This window comes from Melozone crissalis, unplaced genomic scaffold (assembly GCF_028551555.1).
Source record: "Melozone crissalis strain CALT ecotype California unplaced genomic scaffold, PUWL_Pcris_2 ptg000016l_1, whole genome shotgun sequence".
Classification (NCBI taxonomy): Eukaryota; Metazoa; Chordata; class Aves; order Passeriformes; family Passerellidae; genus Melozone; species Melozone crissalis.
In genome coordinates this window covers 56,126,030-56,143,499 of record NW_026535794.1, presented here as the reverse complement: position 1 = coordinate 56,143,499, position 17,470 = coordinate 56,126,030, and the positions used below count along the sequence as shown (strand labels likewise).

At 38.7% G+C, this 17,470-nt stretch overlaps 1 protein-coding gene across 1 annotated transcript in view; it reads right to left on the bottom strand.

The window, feature by feature from the left end:
* The window catches only part of PDE1C (phosphodiesterase 1C), a 208,632-nt gene that overhangs the window by 41,299 nt on the left and 149,863 nt on the right, over positions 1-17,470 (bottom strand). The window contains exons 5-10 of the mRNA XM_054274074.1: positions 16,759-16,941; positions 14,451-14,517; positions 11,169-11,285; positions 9,250-9,390; positions 4,748-4,848; positions 2,880-3,008 (exon numbers count right to left, since the gene is read on the bottom strand). Coding sequence (XP_054130049.1) covers positions 2,880-3,008; positions 4,748-4,848; positions 9,250-9,390; positions 11,169-11,285; positions 14,451-14,517; positions 16,759-16,941 — 738 coding nt within the window. The remainder of the gene's footprint in view (positions 1-2,879; positions 3,009-4,747; positions 4,849-9,249; positions 9,391-11,168; positions 11,286-14,450; positions 14,518-16,758; positions 16,942-17,470) is intronic.

Here is a 17,470-nt window from a genome sequence, read left to right as displayed (position 1 = left end):
AAGTCTGCTAACAGTGACAAGAATTTATAGAAGTCTAAAACAGGAAAACTTACTGCACAGTTACAATAATTATGTCTCCTGAACTGATCTATGTGGCTAATTTTGTTCAGTCAAAGTCTCAGAACTTTATTATTACAGAAATAATTAGGAAAACACTACATTAGAAGAAATATCATCATTGGCTAATTCTCACTAAAGGTATAAAACTCAGAATATGCATGTGCCCATCTTGAGTGCATAGGAACAAAATTTTACAAGAAAATGTTACATGATTCTGCCACCATTCACACACTATTACTTATGAAAAAAAGCATATGACCAAAGTCAGTAGAAAAAAATATAGTTTCTCATCACAATCTTGAAACAAAGAAAAGTGATTGACAAGAAGGGTTCAGATTTATTTGAGGGGAAAAACACCAGGCAGCTTTACTGCGAAAGTTAGTATTAAATTCAAAGTTACTTCCTGAAGTTGCACTCCTATACAAAGTACAACTAAACATTTTGCATATATCTTTTTATTCAGCCTTTATTCATCCTCTTTATTTTAATTATGATTTTTATTTTATACTTGGCAGTAAAGATTTTAATAAACTGTATGGAACTTACTAACAATTAAGTACAGTGTCAAAAAAGACACCTGTAACATTATATTGGAAAACATATGTTCAATCTGCCGTTTTTCTTAGCTCACTGTGATCTGGCTTTGTTAGAGTTTTTCGTTTTATAACTTGCACAAATGGGTTTCACAAAATGCAGCAACTCAATTAATTTTATAATATTTAATAAGCACCAGAGAAATATACATATTTCTCTATGGAAGAAAAAAAAAAGTTGTTTAAGCACTAGCAAGCATTCAAGTCTTTTCTTCTTGACTGTAGCCCAAAAGTTCTCTTCCATTCTCATCTGCTTTCCTTACAAAACCCATGGCCATTTATTTTTCAACTGTGAAATGTGTCTCCAATTTTCTATGTATCTTTCCCGAAAATATGTTCCCTAATTAGATGACAGAATACACAAAAGTTATAAAATCCACACAGATACCTAGGATTGCAGATCATCAGATCTTCTTTTCCCAGTAATGTGAAAAAAGGAGTCAGGGCTCAGCTCAGAAAGGTACTCAAGAATTATATTCCAAAAACATCACTTAGGCCTTTTGCAGAGGGAGATTTATCAGTCTACAGATGTGAAGTTTAATTTGGGCATATCATATTAGTTGCCCAAATCATCTTTCAATACTGAGAGTCCTACTTTTAAGTCTTAGAATGGGGAAACTCTGGGCTTCTTGGGTTTTATGTTTCAACAGGCTTTGCTGAAGTCAGTTGATGTTTACAGCACTTCCCAAATGTTTGCCTATGGGATTTTGTAGTGGCAGTCAAAGGAAAAGCACGTAGAAATCCCGTTTTGGAATTACAGCACTTCCACACAATATCCTTTATTTTTCAGCACTGTTGTTTGATCACCAGCTATAAAATCATACTGGAGAAAGAACAAATAAGCAACCCAAAGCATTGAATATTTTTTGCTCAGGCAGTCAAAATATTTTTAAGGGGATGGGTTAATATTTGGAACTTTGGTTCTAAACACATTGTATCAGCAGAACACACATATTGGCACTACAGAATCAATGAGAAATATCTGAAACTGGCTTTGATTCAATCAAAAACTTTAAACAGTTTAAAGCTCAAAATCAGGCTAAAGTCTTTGCCTAAAGAAAGCATAATGCAATGAAGCATAATCAATTAGCTGCTCCACTATAAAACATGGCTTTTCCTTGTAGAAAGTGGCTCTAAGACTGATGTTTCTAGTAACTTAGTTCCTTATGTTTCATCACTAACATTAAATGAAGGAGTAATTTTCTGCCATTATTTGCCAAAGCATTTCCATATGTATATAAAACAGATTTTTGACATCGCAGTGGAGATATTTTCTTTCTATTCCTTCTTGCTGCTCATCATGACACTATTCTATATATTGGAGGGTAGAATTTTCAGGGCACTCCTCCACAACATTGACTGAAATCAGCACTATAAATTCCTGGTGTTTGACTATAGGATCAAATTACTGTCAACAAGTTGAAATAAATAGGAAACTCAGGCAAAACACATTAGCAAGCAGAGCCTTCACTGACCATCTTGGTAGAAGTCAGACCCAGAGGCAGGCTTATTTCCCCACATTTATATTAAAATTAGATTAAACAACTACGCAGCACTATGTTACATTTAAGAATATGTAGAAGGCACTGTGTGTCACATAGGATTTCATAAGCTGCTTCCTCTCCCATGAAAAAGACCATGGGGCTGTATCCTTCCTGTCTAGCACACTAGGCTATTTTAAAATTATCAGCCCTTGAAATTCATAAAAAACAGAAAACTCACTTTGAACTATTAGAAAGTTAATCATTGGCCTATTTTGGCACATAAATCATATATTTCATGAGGCTTGTTTTAAATTACAGCTTCTTAAATCTTCTAAGCATATGTAGTAGATCTATGCTCCCTGGACTGGATTATGTTTTGCTTTAAGTCCCATTTATAATTTCCAGACAGGAAGTGTTAAATTAGATAAAGGTTATATTTATGCTTTAGGACAAAGAAACAGCAGGCTCGGTCTACAGTCAATTACATGTATACAAAGAGTGTCTCTGTGATACTTAATAATTATATGGGAGTCAACCCATTGTCACAAAGTCTAGTCTTACTATCAAAAGTGAAAATTGAAAGCAGGAATAAACAAAACAAACACCTTTTAAAGTTCTTTATCTTGCAGTATAGAAAGACTAATATGCAATATAAAATAATGCATATTTCCATTCAAAAAAGGTAATACCAGTCTATGATGGTGCTCCAATATTCCTAGGCAGCCACCATGCTCATTTTTACCTCCAATCATCCTTTGAGAGATTAGATAAAATATTCATCTCTTCGTCATCTTGCAAAAGACGATACGCCGCACTAACATGGTGATTTTCAAGCACAGAGCGGTCATTATATAGAATGGCTGAGTCTGACCTAGCATTTAAAAGAAAACACGGGAAAGGTTGTTTTTTCCCTGTCTAAAGAGACTCAGAAGTTTTCCTTTGATCAGCTACAGCAATTAAGTCTATAGAATAGATACGAGCATTTTAAAAGTTCTTGTAATACTATGTTAATTACTGTTACTCAGTAAAAGAAATCTCAAGAACACTGAAAAATCTATTTCACCAGATGAGAGTCACCTAACTGCCTTGTTACATACTTGAAAACAAGTACTGAATGCTGTGAGAGATATATAAACTTAGAGTAGAACCATGAGGCTTTTTCCTAGCTCTTATGGATGTATCTATGATATTAAAATCTGACTGTACCCAAGTAAGCAATTGCAAGATGTGACCCAATACAGTTTCCAGAACAGCAAACTGTCTGTAAGCAAGATATAACTCAACTGATTTCTGACATCTGTGTGCTAGACTATGCTGTCTGGAAAGGCAATTGCCAGTGGGACAGAGTAGGATCGAAGGTACCTCATGCCTGATGTTAAGCCCCAGATCAGAGATCTGTGATTGATGAATGGGTAAACTGGTCTGAAGACAAAGAAGTTAACAGCAACAGAAGGTGATATGTTTTGTTATAGTTGTTACTCGTATCTGCTTCACAGACAGCAGTGTATATTTTTATTCCCTGACACTTCACACCATCTGATGTTTAATGTTAGAAAAATTAAATTACAACTGTCCTTCCTTGAATATTATTATAAGCATTTGGAAAGTACAGCAGATCCCTAATTCCTGTATGCATAAATTTGTAGGAAGAGTAGTGTGGCTTCATCCAGAATAGAGACAGAGACTTCTTTCTACATTCCCAGTCTTTTGTGTGCATATGTGTGCTTTATCCTGGAAACTATTATTGATGCACAGCATGATTCAGCTAACACACTACAGACATCTATTTTTATTACAAACATGTAATCTAATTCAATTACAATGCATTTTAAAAATGTCCAAGCGTGCAGTGTCAGTCGAGGGCATCTAGACATTTTTGGGATTTCTACCAGTACACTCCTAATGTCAAAATTATACACAGACATTGGATGTCAAATCATCACTGAAACTAGAGACTTCATAATCTTGCACACTTTTGAATTTTGCTGCCATCTTCATGTTATTTTCCTCTCTTCCATCAACCCAAAAGCTTTATAAAATACATAGCTCCATCTAGGTTGTGATCAGTTAATTATGCTCTAGCAATTTATGATACTTTAAAAAAGTATTTTCCTGATTAAGTAGTGGTAAGCATATACCCTTGCTGCAGGTGTGGCTTTCCACTCAAGTGAAAATAATATGTGTAGTGTTCATATTCACTGATGAATGCAACAAACGTGACTGAATGCCTGATTTATGCCAATATTGTCTGAATCCTCAAATTCAACAAGGAGAAAAAACTGTAAAATTACAGTAGCTCCTTCAATACTTTGTCAAAATACATCACTCTATACAGCCTTATGTCTTTGAAAACTTTACATGGAAATATTTTTGGAACTTTCTTTTTCCTGGTTATTAATATGAAACAGTGCTCTGGAATGAAGAATACATTCATTCCATTGTGAATGTTTGAACAAGGGAAAATCAAATGTAACCTAAAAAAGTTAACTTTCCTCCCACAACACTTGAAAGCAGAAGTTCCTGCACTTTTCCAAGGTGGCTGTGCTGTTATTCTCCAAAGATTTCTCCCTCTAATTCCTGACCCTTCGTCATGATTTACAGTGGCCTCACCTTGTCTGGATGTGAAAATTGTTGGTGGTTCCAGTGTGTTCATAATCATGTATGGCAGCTGCAAAAATCATAGCGAAGATCTCCAGCTCTGTCAGCCAGTGCTGAAAAGAGATTACAGTGCAATCAGGTAAGTTGTCATTTTCTCAGGCTTTTGTCTTCTAAAGTAAGTTATTTATCCCCTGTTGAAAGTCAGTGTTGCATGTCATTACCTTTCCCCTGAAGTCTGACAGCTGTTTTAAAGGAAACTTCTCTGGCTGATACGTAAAAGCCAAACCAGTGTTCGTCCTGGACTTTCACCTAAGTAAATTGAACCACAGCAAATAAAGTCCAAGGCAGAGCAAGGGGAACTGTGCCCTTCTAAAAGAGCAATGTTTCAAGGAGAGAAATGAGGAAAACTCAAGAAAGCCAAGTTTCATCAAGGGGAATGTGATGATATATGTGCAGGTAGATGCATACCACCACGGTGTGTATTTTCAGTTCAGTTTACTTGAGGAGCAGAGGTGGGATCCATCCTGAGTGATGAGGGAGCTGGCAGAAGAGCTCACCAAGCTGCACTCCATCATTTATCATCAGTCCTGGCTAACCAGGGAGGTCCCAGATGAGTGGAAGCTGGCCAGTGTGATGCCCATCCATAAGAAGGGCCAAAAGGAGGATCCAGGGAACTGCAGGCCTGTCAGCCTGATCTCAGTGCCCAGCAACGTTATGCACCAGTTCATCTTGAGTGTGACCATGTGGCACTTACAGGATGGCCTAGGGATTCAGATCCAGCCAGCATGGATTTAGGAGGGGACAGCCATGACTAACCAACCTCATCTCCTTTTCTGACCTGGTGACCCACCTGGTCGATGTGGAAAAGGCTGTGGATGTTGTTTACCTGGACTTCAGCAAAGTCTTTGATACCATCTCCCACAGAATAATCCTAGAAAAGCTGACAGCCCATGGCTTGGACAGGTGCACTCTTTGCTGGGTTAAAAACTGGCTGAATGGCCAGGCCCAGAGAGTGGTGGTGAATGGTGCTGTCCCCAGTTGGTGGCCTGTCACTAGCGGTGTCCCCCAGCGATCTGTGTATGGGCCCAGTCCTGTTTAAGATCTTTACTGATGATCTGGATGAAGGGATTGAGTCTACCATTAGCAAGTTTGCAGATGACACCAAGTTGGTTGTGAATCTCAATCTGCTGGAGAGTAGGAGAGCTCTGCAGAGCAACCTGCACAGGCTGGATTGATGGGATGAATCCAACAATATAAAGTTCAACAAGACCAAATGTCAGATCCTGCACTTTGGTCACAACCACCCCCTGCAGCACTACAGGCTGGGAACAGTGTGACTGGACAGTGGCCAGACAGAGAGGGACCCTGGGGGTACTGACTGGCAGCAGACTGAACATGAGGCAGCAGCGTGCCCACATGGCCAAGAAGGCCAATGGCATCCTGCCCTGGATCAGGAATAGTGTGTCCAGGAGGATGTGGGAAGGGATTCTTTGTCAGTACTGAGGACTGGTGAGGCCACACCTTGAGTACTGTGTCCAGTTCTGGGCCTCTCAATTTAGGAAGGATGTTGAGATGCTGGAGCATCTCCAGAGAAATGTAACAAGATTGGTGAAGGGTCTGGAGCACAAGTCCTATGAGGGGCAATTGAGGGAGCTGGGATTGTTTAGCCTGGAGAAAAGGAGGCTCAGGGGAGAGACCTTATCACTCTCTACAACTCTCTCAAAAGCAGCAGGCAGGTGGCAGTTGATGTCATCTCTGAGGCAACTAGCTGCAGGACAAGAGCAGTTTAAGCTGCACCAGTGGAGGTGTAGGCTGGACATTAGGAAAAAGTTCTCCACAGAAAGAGTGATTGGGGATTACAATGGGCTGCCAAAGGAGGCATTGGAGTCACGATCCCTGAAGGTGGTTAAGAAAAGACTGGAAGTAGCACTTAGTGCCATGGTCTTATCGATAAGGTAGTGTTAGGTCATAGGTTAGACTCAATAATCTCAAAGGTCTTTCCAATCTGATTTGTTCTATGATTTCAGATCATCTTTCCCTCTGAAACAGAGGTTGTTTAGTTTGGTTTTGGGGGGGTTCTTTTGGGTTTGGTTTTTTATTTCTTTTTAGTCTGCTGAATTCTCTCTCTCAGAGGAAAAAAGTCCACATTTCTCCATCGCTTATTCATGTATTTTCATGTACTTCTGTTTGTCTCTTTTTAAACACTTTCCTTGCTTTATTGCACTCAGAAGCAGTGTAGGAAATCCCATTCAGCACTGGTGCATCACAGGCTAGAACAACATAGTAGTTGTTCACTCACATCTGAGTTGTTGCTAAATGGCTAACAGATCAAGAAGCAGCAAGATAGAAAAAAGGTAGTTCTGAACATGCATAGGATGGAGATCAGCTATATTTGGGCAATTGTTGTAATCCAGTAGTCTTTTGGAGCATGAAAACTGCCCTTCTTCCATTGTTTTGAGGTGAAAAAGCGAATCCATTTCCTCTAGAATACAATTCTAGAGGAATACCACTAGAATACAATTCACATTACTCAACATTGCACCTGTTCCTACTGACTACAGCTTGCAGTGCATTTTCAGTAACTAATGTCCTAAAAGCAACAGTGACCAATTTAGTATCTCACAGGCAGTTTTGAGTAGGTAACTGTATTAGCTGCAATTCTGACCTAAGTGTTTTCTACTTCAGGCACAATCAGAGGCAAGTGACACAACTTCCATCAGGATCAGCCTGTCTGAATCACCTCTTGAGACAGATAGCACCTAAGTCCTTCCAAATCTGCTTCTGATAAATAGCAGCGTTTACTGCTGTAATTACTGTGTGACTGCAATTCACAAGTGTAATCTACATTCAACACAGGAAACTTGTGATGTTAACAGGAGGCTGTGGACTGTGTGACTCCTCAAGGAAGAACATCCAGTTCTGGCTTCAGAATTGAAAGCAACATCTTTGCGGCAATCAAAGAACTGCAGAAATACAGATCATATGCACAAAACAGTTCCCAAGTGTGAGCAACTCTACAGTGGTTGAAACTCGCCTAAAAGATATAGCAAGTGCTGCACTATGCCTTGTTAGCTTGTACCTCTCTCTCCTATACTCCATCACCCAGTAGACACTGGTGGCAGTTTTTTGGGTTTGTTATTGAGCTGCACAGAAAAATGTATCATCAGCAAACAAATATCACCACAAGCGTTGCTGACAGACAATTTTTAGAGTGATTTTTTTATAGTTGATCAAAGGTGTTCATTGCATGAGAAAGTGTTAGAATTTAGTTAGACTGAGGCACTTGGTTTTTCCTTACCCTTTTTTTCAACAGTTCCAGACACAGAGTTTGTAACAACTGGGGAGTGTTCAAGAAGGCCTGAGCTGCAGTATGAGCCTCAACATCTGCTGACCTGGGTTCATGTGTCTGCTCTGCAATACAAAGACTCCATGACCCTGGAACTGCACACTGCTTAGTGAAAGGACCTCAGAGAAATGAAGTGTGATAGAACAGAATTACATGTATTCAAGTACCAGCCACAAACAGAACAATCACTGAATGGCCCTGGTATAACAGGAGATAACTGGTAAACATTTAACAGATTAACCTCCCTTTCACTGTCACTTTTGCCTCTACACTTCTGCCAGTACAAGAGCAAGGGCAAATTAGATGCATGGAAAAAGTGAGGCAAATAATGTGGGGAAAAGATCTGCTCCACATAATCAGACTAAAGGTAATTTCATTCTTTTTTCTGGCTGCAGCAGTAGCCATGAGAAAGAAGAATAGAATGAATACATAAGTATCCTTTGAACTTTCCCTGCTATTTATTTACCCCCCAACCGTGTGGGCCAGCAACTTTCTGAGCCTCCAGCTAAATCCAAACTGCAATGGAATCACTTCACTCTGGAATCTATCTTCCTTCAATTTCTCTAGTCCATCCTCAAATGTATTTCTGTTGTTTGTCTTGAGAGCCACTGTGGGAACTAAGGTTTTTTTATGCCCTTGTTCATTCCTGTCATTGTTGTCAGACTTCAGCTGTCTGTAGGTTTCTGTGCAAGCCAATCCAGATATTTTTGCTGTACAGAAGTGGATTGAGGTCACCATTTCCAGCATTTCCAGGTCCCAGCACTTGTTATGCTCAGATAAGTCAAATGAATTATCACTTGGATGTACTCTGTCCCTACCTTAAGTTAAGAAGAAACCTTAGACTATACAATTCTTCATATTAGGTGAAATGAATTCCAGTAAATGTGCGTTGGCAAATTCACACAGAAGATCTGTGGCAGAGTGAAAAACCAAGCTTGGGTTTCTCATTCATCCTGTCATTCATCCTAACATAACTGTTAAAAGAGTAATCAACAATTTCATTTACCCTCTGTTCCTAAATAATCCAAAGTCTTTACCTTTATTAGTCCAGCCATATCAAAGTAAGTGTGTCTACAGTGTAAACAGCTTCCACTGTGCATTATCTCAATTAATAGCCAGAAACTCTTGTAAACTCACTATATATTCAGGATGCCAAGCTTTTACTTACCACAGTGCCTGTCTTGAAAAGGAGATAATGGACTGTCTGTGAGACATCTGCAGCATGCATTAGGTTGTGATAAGGATTTTTGTGTTTACTGTAGCCAGCCTCCAGAGCTTCCACAAAAGACACCAAGGCAGATATGGGAATCTAAGTAAAGCAGCGCAGAAGCAAAGGAAGGGGAAAATAAAAACAACAAAAAAGCATCACCAAATGAACAAACAAAACCCCAAAAAAGCTCCCAGCTTTAATGGCTACCATTCAGACACGAGTATTTTGATAATAGGTTCTCCAAGAGCCATATGTACTTCACAAACAAACAAAACACTAGAACATTTTAAATAGTCATTCAAGAGAGAGAGTGAATCCAGGTTACTACTTCAAATTGGTTTTACCATCCATAATTACATTACATGTGACTTCTTCTCACAAAGGAGATAATACACAAAATATATCTACTGTGAAATTTTGTCTGGAGAACAGAGTATGAAAAGTAACAGCAACCACTGGATTGATTGCCATGGAGAAATATTTCCAAATAGATTGCAAGCAACTGCCTGTTACCTTCACAATCAACTGGAATATATCTCTGCTTTACTATTCACATTTAAAATTTTCTAATGAAACACATGATATAGCAAATCCTAGATAGTCTAAGAGGACTATAATTTATCAGACCTCAGGGTTTTCACAGCAAAATCTAGCCTGCCCATCAAATGGGATTGTCATGTTTTTCTGCCTTCAAAGTAACTGCAATTACCTGACAAAATGCAATTCAGGGGATTTCTAGAAAGGAGACTATGCAGGTGGTAACACATGTTACTGACAACATGGGTTCTCCAGTTTCCTCTGCTCAGACAGCAAATATATTAAACGCTAAGTTTTCCATATAAAAGATCACTGCTCTTCTCCTCTTAGGTACATTTAAGCAGAGGATGCAGTTCTAAGCAGGCATCTTGATGTCTCATCAGGCATAGGCAGTTCCTGAAAAATTTAGGCATCTGTAAACTCTTTCCAGTCAAAGTGAGTTGGGACCCCCTCGGAAATGGAAATGTCAACAGTGGAAGGGATGACAGAGTATCTGCATGGGGACAGCGGTCAAGAACTTGATGGCAATATTTCCTCTTCAAAGTTGGAGGAAACCTCTGTAACAATTACAAAATTATAGAATAGTTTGGGCTGGATGGGACTTTGAAAAGTCACCTAGTCAACCTGCTCTGCAATGAACAGGGGCATGTTCCCTTATATCTAGTTTAAGTCTATCCATTTTTAGTTTAAAATCATTAGCCCTTGTCCTATTGCAACAGGCCCTGCTATAAAGTTTTCTTCCATTTTTCTTATACGTCCCCTACAAGTACCAGAAGGCTGCAATAAACAATCCACAGAACCTTCTCTTCTCCAGGCTTAAAAACATTGACTCTGTTGGCTGTTCCTCACAGGAAAGGTGTTCCAGCCCTCTGATAATTTCTGTAGCCCTCCTCTACAATGGCTCCAACAGTCCATGTCTTTCCTGTGCTGAGAACTCCAGACCTGGATGATCTGGATGCAGTACTCCAAATGCGGTCTTATGAGAGTAGAGTTGGGAGTAGAATCACCTACTTTGGTCTGCTGGCCAATCTAATTGGAATGAATTTGAATTTTCTTTCATACTCTCCTGTTCTCTTTTGTGCCTATGAAGCTCAGCAAAATGACACCATCATTCTCAGAGGACCAAATGCAGTATTTCCAATGGATTTCGTTTAGAACCCCACCTAGTTCATGACATGTCATTGCAATTGACAGTACTATGTAATCACGTCTGTTTTTGCTTATTAGGGAAAGTGCAATGTTCACAAATTCTTCAAAGGTCGCTAAAATTGCATTTCTAATTGAAAAAAAGCAGGATGAGAGGGAAGTTGAAAAAACATAGCCATCTTCTAACTACTGACCTTGAAACGATTGATCAGATCATAGCGTGTGAGAAGTTCATAGAAAATGAATTTCAGTGCATGATCCCCACTGGCATCATTTAGTGCAAATACATCAAAGGACCATTTGTCTACATTCTGCAAGAGGAGGTAGAAAAGACAGTTAATATGGTTCTCATTTTTACCATATCATTCCATTTCTTCACTTTCTCCCACAATTTCAGAAATCCAGTAACGATGTAAAAGTATAATTTATTTTTCAATATATTCTTCATAATCCATTTAACCAATGAATATGTATCAGTATACTTATTAGTGCTGTGTGATTTATGTTTAAGAAGCTTCCATTAAGAACACATATGCTGTTTGTTTATTCTAAACACAGCAATTCTCTACACTGGAATTTAATCGCCAAAAGATGAATCCTAAAAGGTAAAAATCCTTATTTGTTTTAGTACCTGAGACATTGAGATGGTCCTATTTGGGCTGATGTGATACACTAAGTGCTAACAATTATATAAAATTCTAACCTTTAAACAGAAGAATAAATATCTAATTCCATTTGGGAAAGTTACAGTCAGCTGTAAATTACCTACTAGTGTTTCAGGCTGGTCAGTCAAGAGATCAAGGAGGGCAAGTTCACTTCTCATCTCCTACATCTAAACTTTAAGGTGTAATCTTCTTGCAGAAGTTTGAGTGTGAATCTCAAATGTTAGGGAAGGCTGTGGGAGGTGACAGCATTCATTATCTAGCAAAAGATGAAGAGAAACTCTACTTCTTTCTAAATGCTCAGTTTCCTAACTTTCTGTCTCTTCTTAACCTTTGGGGACTTGATATATAAGTCAACAAGCAAATTCAGGGATAGATGTTATTCTGCTCAACCTTACTGGAAGGCACAACATTTTTGTAGCCACAGATAAGCAGAAGTCTATACTGCAGACATTGTAAGTGACTACAGGTTCTGTGTTCATTACCTGTATATTTGCTAGCCTAGAAAATATTCCTGTCATGGCATGGGCATAAAAAAGGCTGAAAAATTCAATTCTAAACCATGTAACTCCTTCAGCAGTAATTAATGTTAGACAGTGAAATTCCATCTCTATCACTAGACTGATGAACAGCAGATCATCACAGTGTACTCTGTAAACATGTCTCTATGAATGGTTTGTATAACCACTATTCAAATGAAAGACAAGGCTGATTGTCCTTTTAGGACAACCAGTCTTTTATCTTCACCCATGTCACACAGAAAGGCAGCAGATTGCCGCAGTAGAAAAATTAGTATAAAATATATATAAAGAGAGAGGGATGCTGTGCACTAAATTAAAAAAAAAGCCTAACTTCTCATCCACTGAAAAAATGGGACAGATTATACATCTAGAACTTGTGCTGCTACAGCCTTCCTTTTTTTGTAGAAATTGCAGTATTTCATTCTTTTTAAAACCAACCTCTGTCGCAAAGCTGTGATTCCGCAGCTTTGAGTTATTAAGTACAGATGTCCTCTTGACCACAGCAGCAAAAATGAGAATTTGTAGTTTAAAAATAAGCTTGTTTTGACTTCATTTAATCTCAATCCTTGTCCTTATTAGCATGACTCTGAGGGGAATGTTGATTATGGCAATCCAGAACAGTTGAAGATGTGTGTGTGTGCAGTACACTCCTACACCCTTTTGCATGCTTAAATCATCAGGTCATTTTTCAGAGCACACTGAGCAGTCAGGTCACTGTAAGGGTTTTTAAATTGACCTTACTGGACTGAAGCAAGCAACAAAATATACCATTTTCAATGGAGGAAATGGGACTGCGAAATTTCAGACGAAATATGGTTTTTAAGACAGAAGACTTCACAGAATCATAGAATATGCTGAGTTGGAAAGGACCCACAAGAATCATCAAGTCCACCTCCTAGTCCTTCACAGGACATCCCCAAGAGCCACACCTTGTGCCTGAGAGCGTCATCCAAATGCTTCTTGAACTCCATCAGGCTTGGTGCTGTGACTACTTTGCTAGGGAGACTGTTTTGGTTTCTTCAAAGTAACTCCCATTTCAACCAAATCCATTACCAACTCCAAAAACATCCAAGCAAAGACATGTTCTCAAAACAGTTTTGAAAAAAAATATATATTCTAGAGTGCACAGTGACCAGGTAGATGCTATTTCGCTCTGGGGAAAATTAGTCAATGCTTTTGCTGTTATTGGTTTGTTTTAACTTATTCTAACATGATCACTTCTTTTTACAACCTAATCATTTAAAAACATAGAAAAAATGGAGGAATTCTATAAGGCTTAAGTCGGTTGAGAGTAGGTGATGATCCTTCAACTGTCTTGTTACTGCAGAGAAACTCAGGAGAAGAGGTACCCATTATAGATATCTTCTCTCATAAGATGCTATAGACTGTAGTTGCAGAAGAACAAAGAATTTATATCCCCTTTCAGGAGTGAAGCAAGTGAAGCTAGCACTAGTCAACATGCAGTTGGAAAAAGGTGTGGGTGGACACTTTGATTCTGTATAGGAAGTGCATGTTTGATCATTCTTCTTGCAATTCCACCACATCTTTTGATGAGTTCTACTATTCAAAATGAAAAGGATAGCTTAACTGCAAATCTTTCCAGTGTGGAGAAATGCTGCAAGATGTCTTAATGAGTTTTATACTTAATACCCTTGGTATTGCTCCACTATATCACCTTTTTTCACCATTGCATGACGTGGTTGAACCACATGCAACATGTAATCTGCAGAACTGGCAGATAGTTGTCAACTTGTTTGTAGTCTTGATAATTCCTGCCTAAGTCAAGGATTTTGCCATTGTCCCATGGATTGAAGCACTGTTTATTTTTCAGACTACTTCTGACTAACTGTTTTCACTCTGAAACCTCAAAACTCAAAGAAGGGTCAATTTTTATAAAGTGATTGCCACTTTGAAGACCTGAAGCTGAACAATGCAAGAAATTCCCTTCTCTCACATCAACAGATCCTTTCCCTTCTCCACGTCTCTCCATTTGCATTTTCTTTCTACCTTGTGAAATATGAGTGATTCCTAAATCTTCATTTTAATCACTGTCATCTAGAACAGAATTGCAACTTTCACAACCTGAAAATGACCGCAGTCTTAAAGTTCATTCTTTCTTTTATTGAAAGGATAATCCCTTAGGCCCGTTAAATGATTAATGTATGTGAACTAACTGAATGTCAGAGAGAAAGAAAGACAAAGTATTAAGATCCCCCTGTATCCTGTCAAATATCACAGTATTATTTTTATGCTTTGTACAGACCCCCCTTCAACACCTTTTTGTTGGGATTACCTTTAGCACTCCAATTACAGCTGGTGGGTAGCTCAAGCCGACCATATTTGAAGTACGCCTGTACATTCTACCAAGATTAAATAGATAAAGCAACACATAAATATAATTAAATGAAACAAAACAAACAATCAACAAAACTCATAAAACAACTGACAAAGAGACCTTGTTTACAGGAGACCTTGTTTAGCATAGAAAACCCTAACTGGAATATGGATCTTTTTTCCTTCCATTTTGTTCCTAACTTGCCCAATATTCTCAATACTATTCTTATTGTATAGCTTAATTTGAGATTATACATTCCCCAGTATCTCACAGCTTGGTTACTGAGCTGAACATTACAAAGAATTTGCCAGTACCAAGTCTTCATCAGATGGAAAGGCTACACTCAAATTAACAAAGTGCTCCCCATTTTCCATTGCACATAACTGTACTGACCTTTCCGTTCCCTTAGTCCTTGCTGGCCCACATGCAAGCTAATTCTGAGTGTACTTCAGAAATTATTTGTATGAAATGAATCAACTTCAGTGTGATTCAGCTGTTATTTTTGTCTGCATGTTTTCAAGATTAGTATAAAACCTTTTCAGTGTTTGCCATGTGTCTGTGTTTCAGGGAGTGAGAGAAAAAGAACAAGGCAATAATCAACATCTGTAACCATATTAAACAAAGTATGTAATGTACCAGATTTTAAAATTGATTATAAAGTATATTTTAAACAGATTATAAGGTAGCTACAAGTATTTCAAATTGTTTTCAGGAAACACTGTGCTTAACAGGATTTGGGAAATGTAGAAACTCTGTCATAGCTAGGTCTTTCCACAGGTCACCTTTTTTTTTGCCCTAAAGCACTGTAGGACTAAAAGGAGATGATGGAAAATTCTCATCTCTGAATGATCCTATGCAAAGTCTTCCTTCACAGCCATTTTTCTTTGTCATATTCTGCACTCAGACCTGAAAAAAGTCATTCACCTTCGGAGACTTATATTCGCCCATTCCCAAATCACAGAATCTCTTATCCCTTCCTTTCTCTAGTCTGAAGCTCCATAGTATTCTCTTAAGAGACAATTGAGGCAGAGGCCCTTTCCCTTAGCTCAGGAGAGTCACAACCCTCTTCCAGTGCCATATTATATCTGAACACTTCCTTCTTTGGCTCACAGTGATCCAGGTCAGCTGGAAAACAGCCCACTAAGCCAGCTTTCTGCCTTTACTTCCTTGTTGAGCAAATGCCCCGCAGAATGAGAGTTAATTCACAAGTAGCCTGTCAAACCTTGGAGAAATCTGTCCCAAGGAGAAATTGGAGGTTTAGTCTTATTACAGTTTGCTGCTACTCTTAGCACATGTACAGTAATTTTAGTGTGCAGACAAAAATATTTGCTATAGTCATGACAAAGGAGGATTCTGTGAGTCTGTGTGGATTGTGGTCCACTGTCTGATATGCATAACCTCCTGCACAGAGGGCTGTTGTGCTGTCACTGCGATTGTGATCAACAGTGAAAGGTGTTCTGCTCTTCCACTCCTGACTTGAATTTTGCTGTTACAAAATTACACCAGAGATATGAGAGCTGCTGTCTTTCAGGGTGTCCAAAAAATGCTGACAGTTTCACACATGCCAGCCCTCCTCCTGGCTTAAACAAAGAAGGTCAGTGAAGAGTGGTTACTTGACAAGAAAAGGTAAGATTAGGAATCCAAATTGAAATGAATAAATGTTTTAAAGGGTTAAAAAAGTAAAATCAGTTTTAGCAACAGGTTGCGATGTACATCACAAGAGGGAAGGCTTAGAGAGCTCAATGGATTTTTTGAAATCCTCTCTAAGGTCCAGAATTTTCACACCAGTTTTATCTATGGTTAGCTCCAGTAATAATATGGTAAAGGACTTTGTTCTGTATCTTAGAACGTCTTCATAAGAAATACTAGACCACAGAAGTAAATGGAAGCAAGGGAGAGTTTGATCTGTCCAAATTTTAAATGCTGTCACTCCTGATCTAGGACTATGCAGAAGTGTATATTGTCCATCAAAATTATACTGTGTGCTATTACATCCGTACTATATTAAGAACAGAGGACTAGGTACTGTTTCAGTTTTCAGTCTTTTACTAAATCACATGTTTTTAGATGTTACCCAGATCTATGTAGAAACATTAACAGAAGCACATTAAAGTGTTCTTCATTCAGCAGTCTTCCGCTAGTCCTCTGAGGTCTTCTGGCCTAAGGTACTTCTCTCCACCTCCTGTCATGGTGCCATGACATACTATAGGTGAAACCTGCAGTACCTGGGTAGATAGTAGAATAAAGTAATCACATAACACTTCACCTTTCCACAAATATCCCAGCTTGCACTGCATGGACGATACTCCTGAACCGTGGCTTTTCCTCAGTCCTTTTAAGCATCATCCCCATTTGCCGTGTGAAGGTGGAAGCCAACCAGTCACGGACCTCTGAGGGCACAGAGTCAGACCGGAGATCACTGAGTTCATCTTCTGTGTCCAGTAAACGCCTAGAAGCATGAGGAAACAGAAGGGTAAACAGAGTTCCTTAGAGAGCACTACAACATTATTAAAAAAGAAACTCATCTATTTTCTAATTAAAGCAGCTGTTAAAAGTCTTTGATTCATCAGCCCTAACAAAACACACTAGTACAACTCTTCAACTGTTTGTTTATTCTCTTATGTACTTACATTTCAGATTGTGGAACTCGCTACTAGGCTGAGAAACAAGGCATATCAGCCTTCTGAAGCAAAACTACGTGATCCTCTAATCTTTACATCTTCAGCTCATCATATTTCTGAACTTTCTGCCTTTCAAGGTAATTTATGGTCATTTCTGGGAATTTCTAGCATCTGAGTTAGTAACACACAGTCCTCTCGTCTCCTATTCTGGTCATCTGTGTTGACTCTGGAAGTGCATTAATCACTGGGTAAATGGCATGAAACCAAGAGGGGGCAAACTCCTCTGCAACATTTTGCCAGTCAACCTCTGTTCATGAGTAATTTTTTTTTTTAAATTTCAAAGACATCATACAAGTG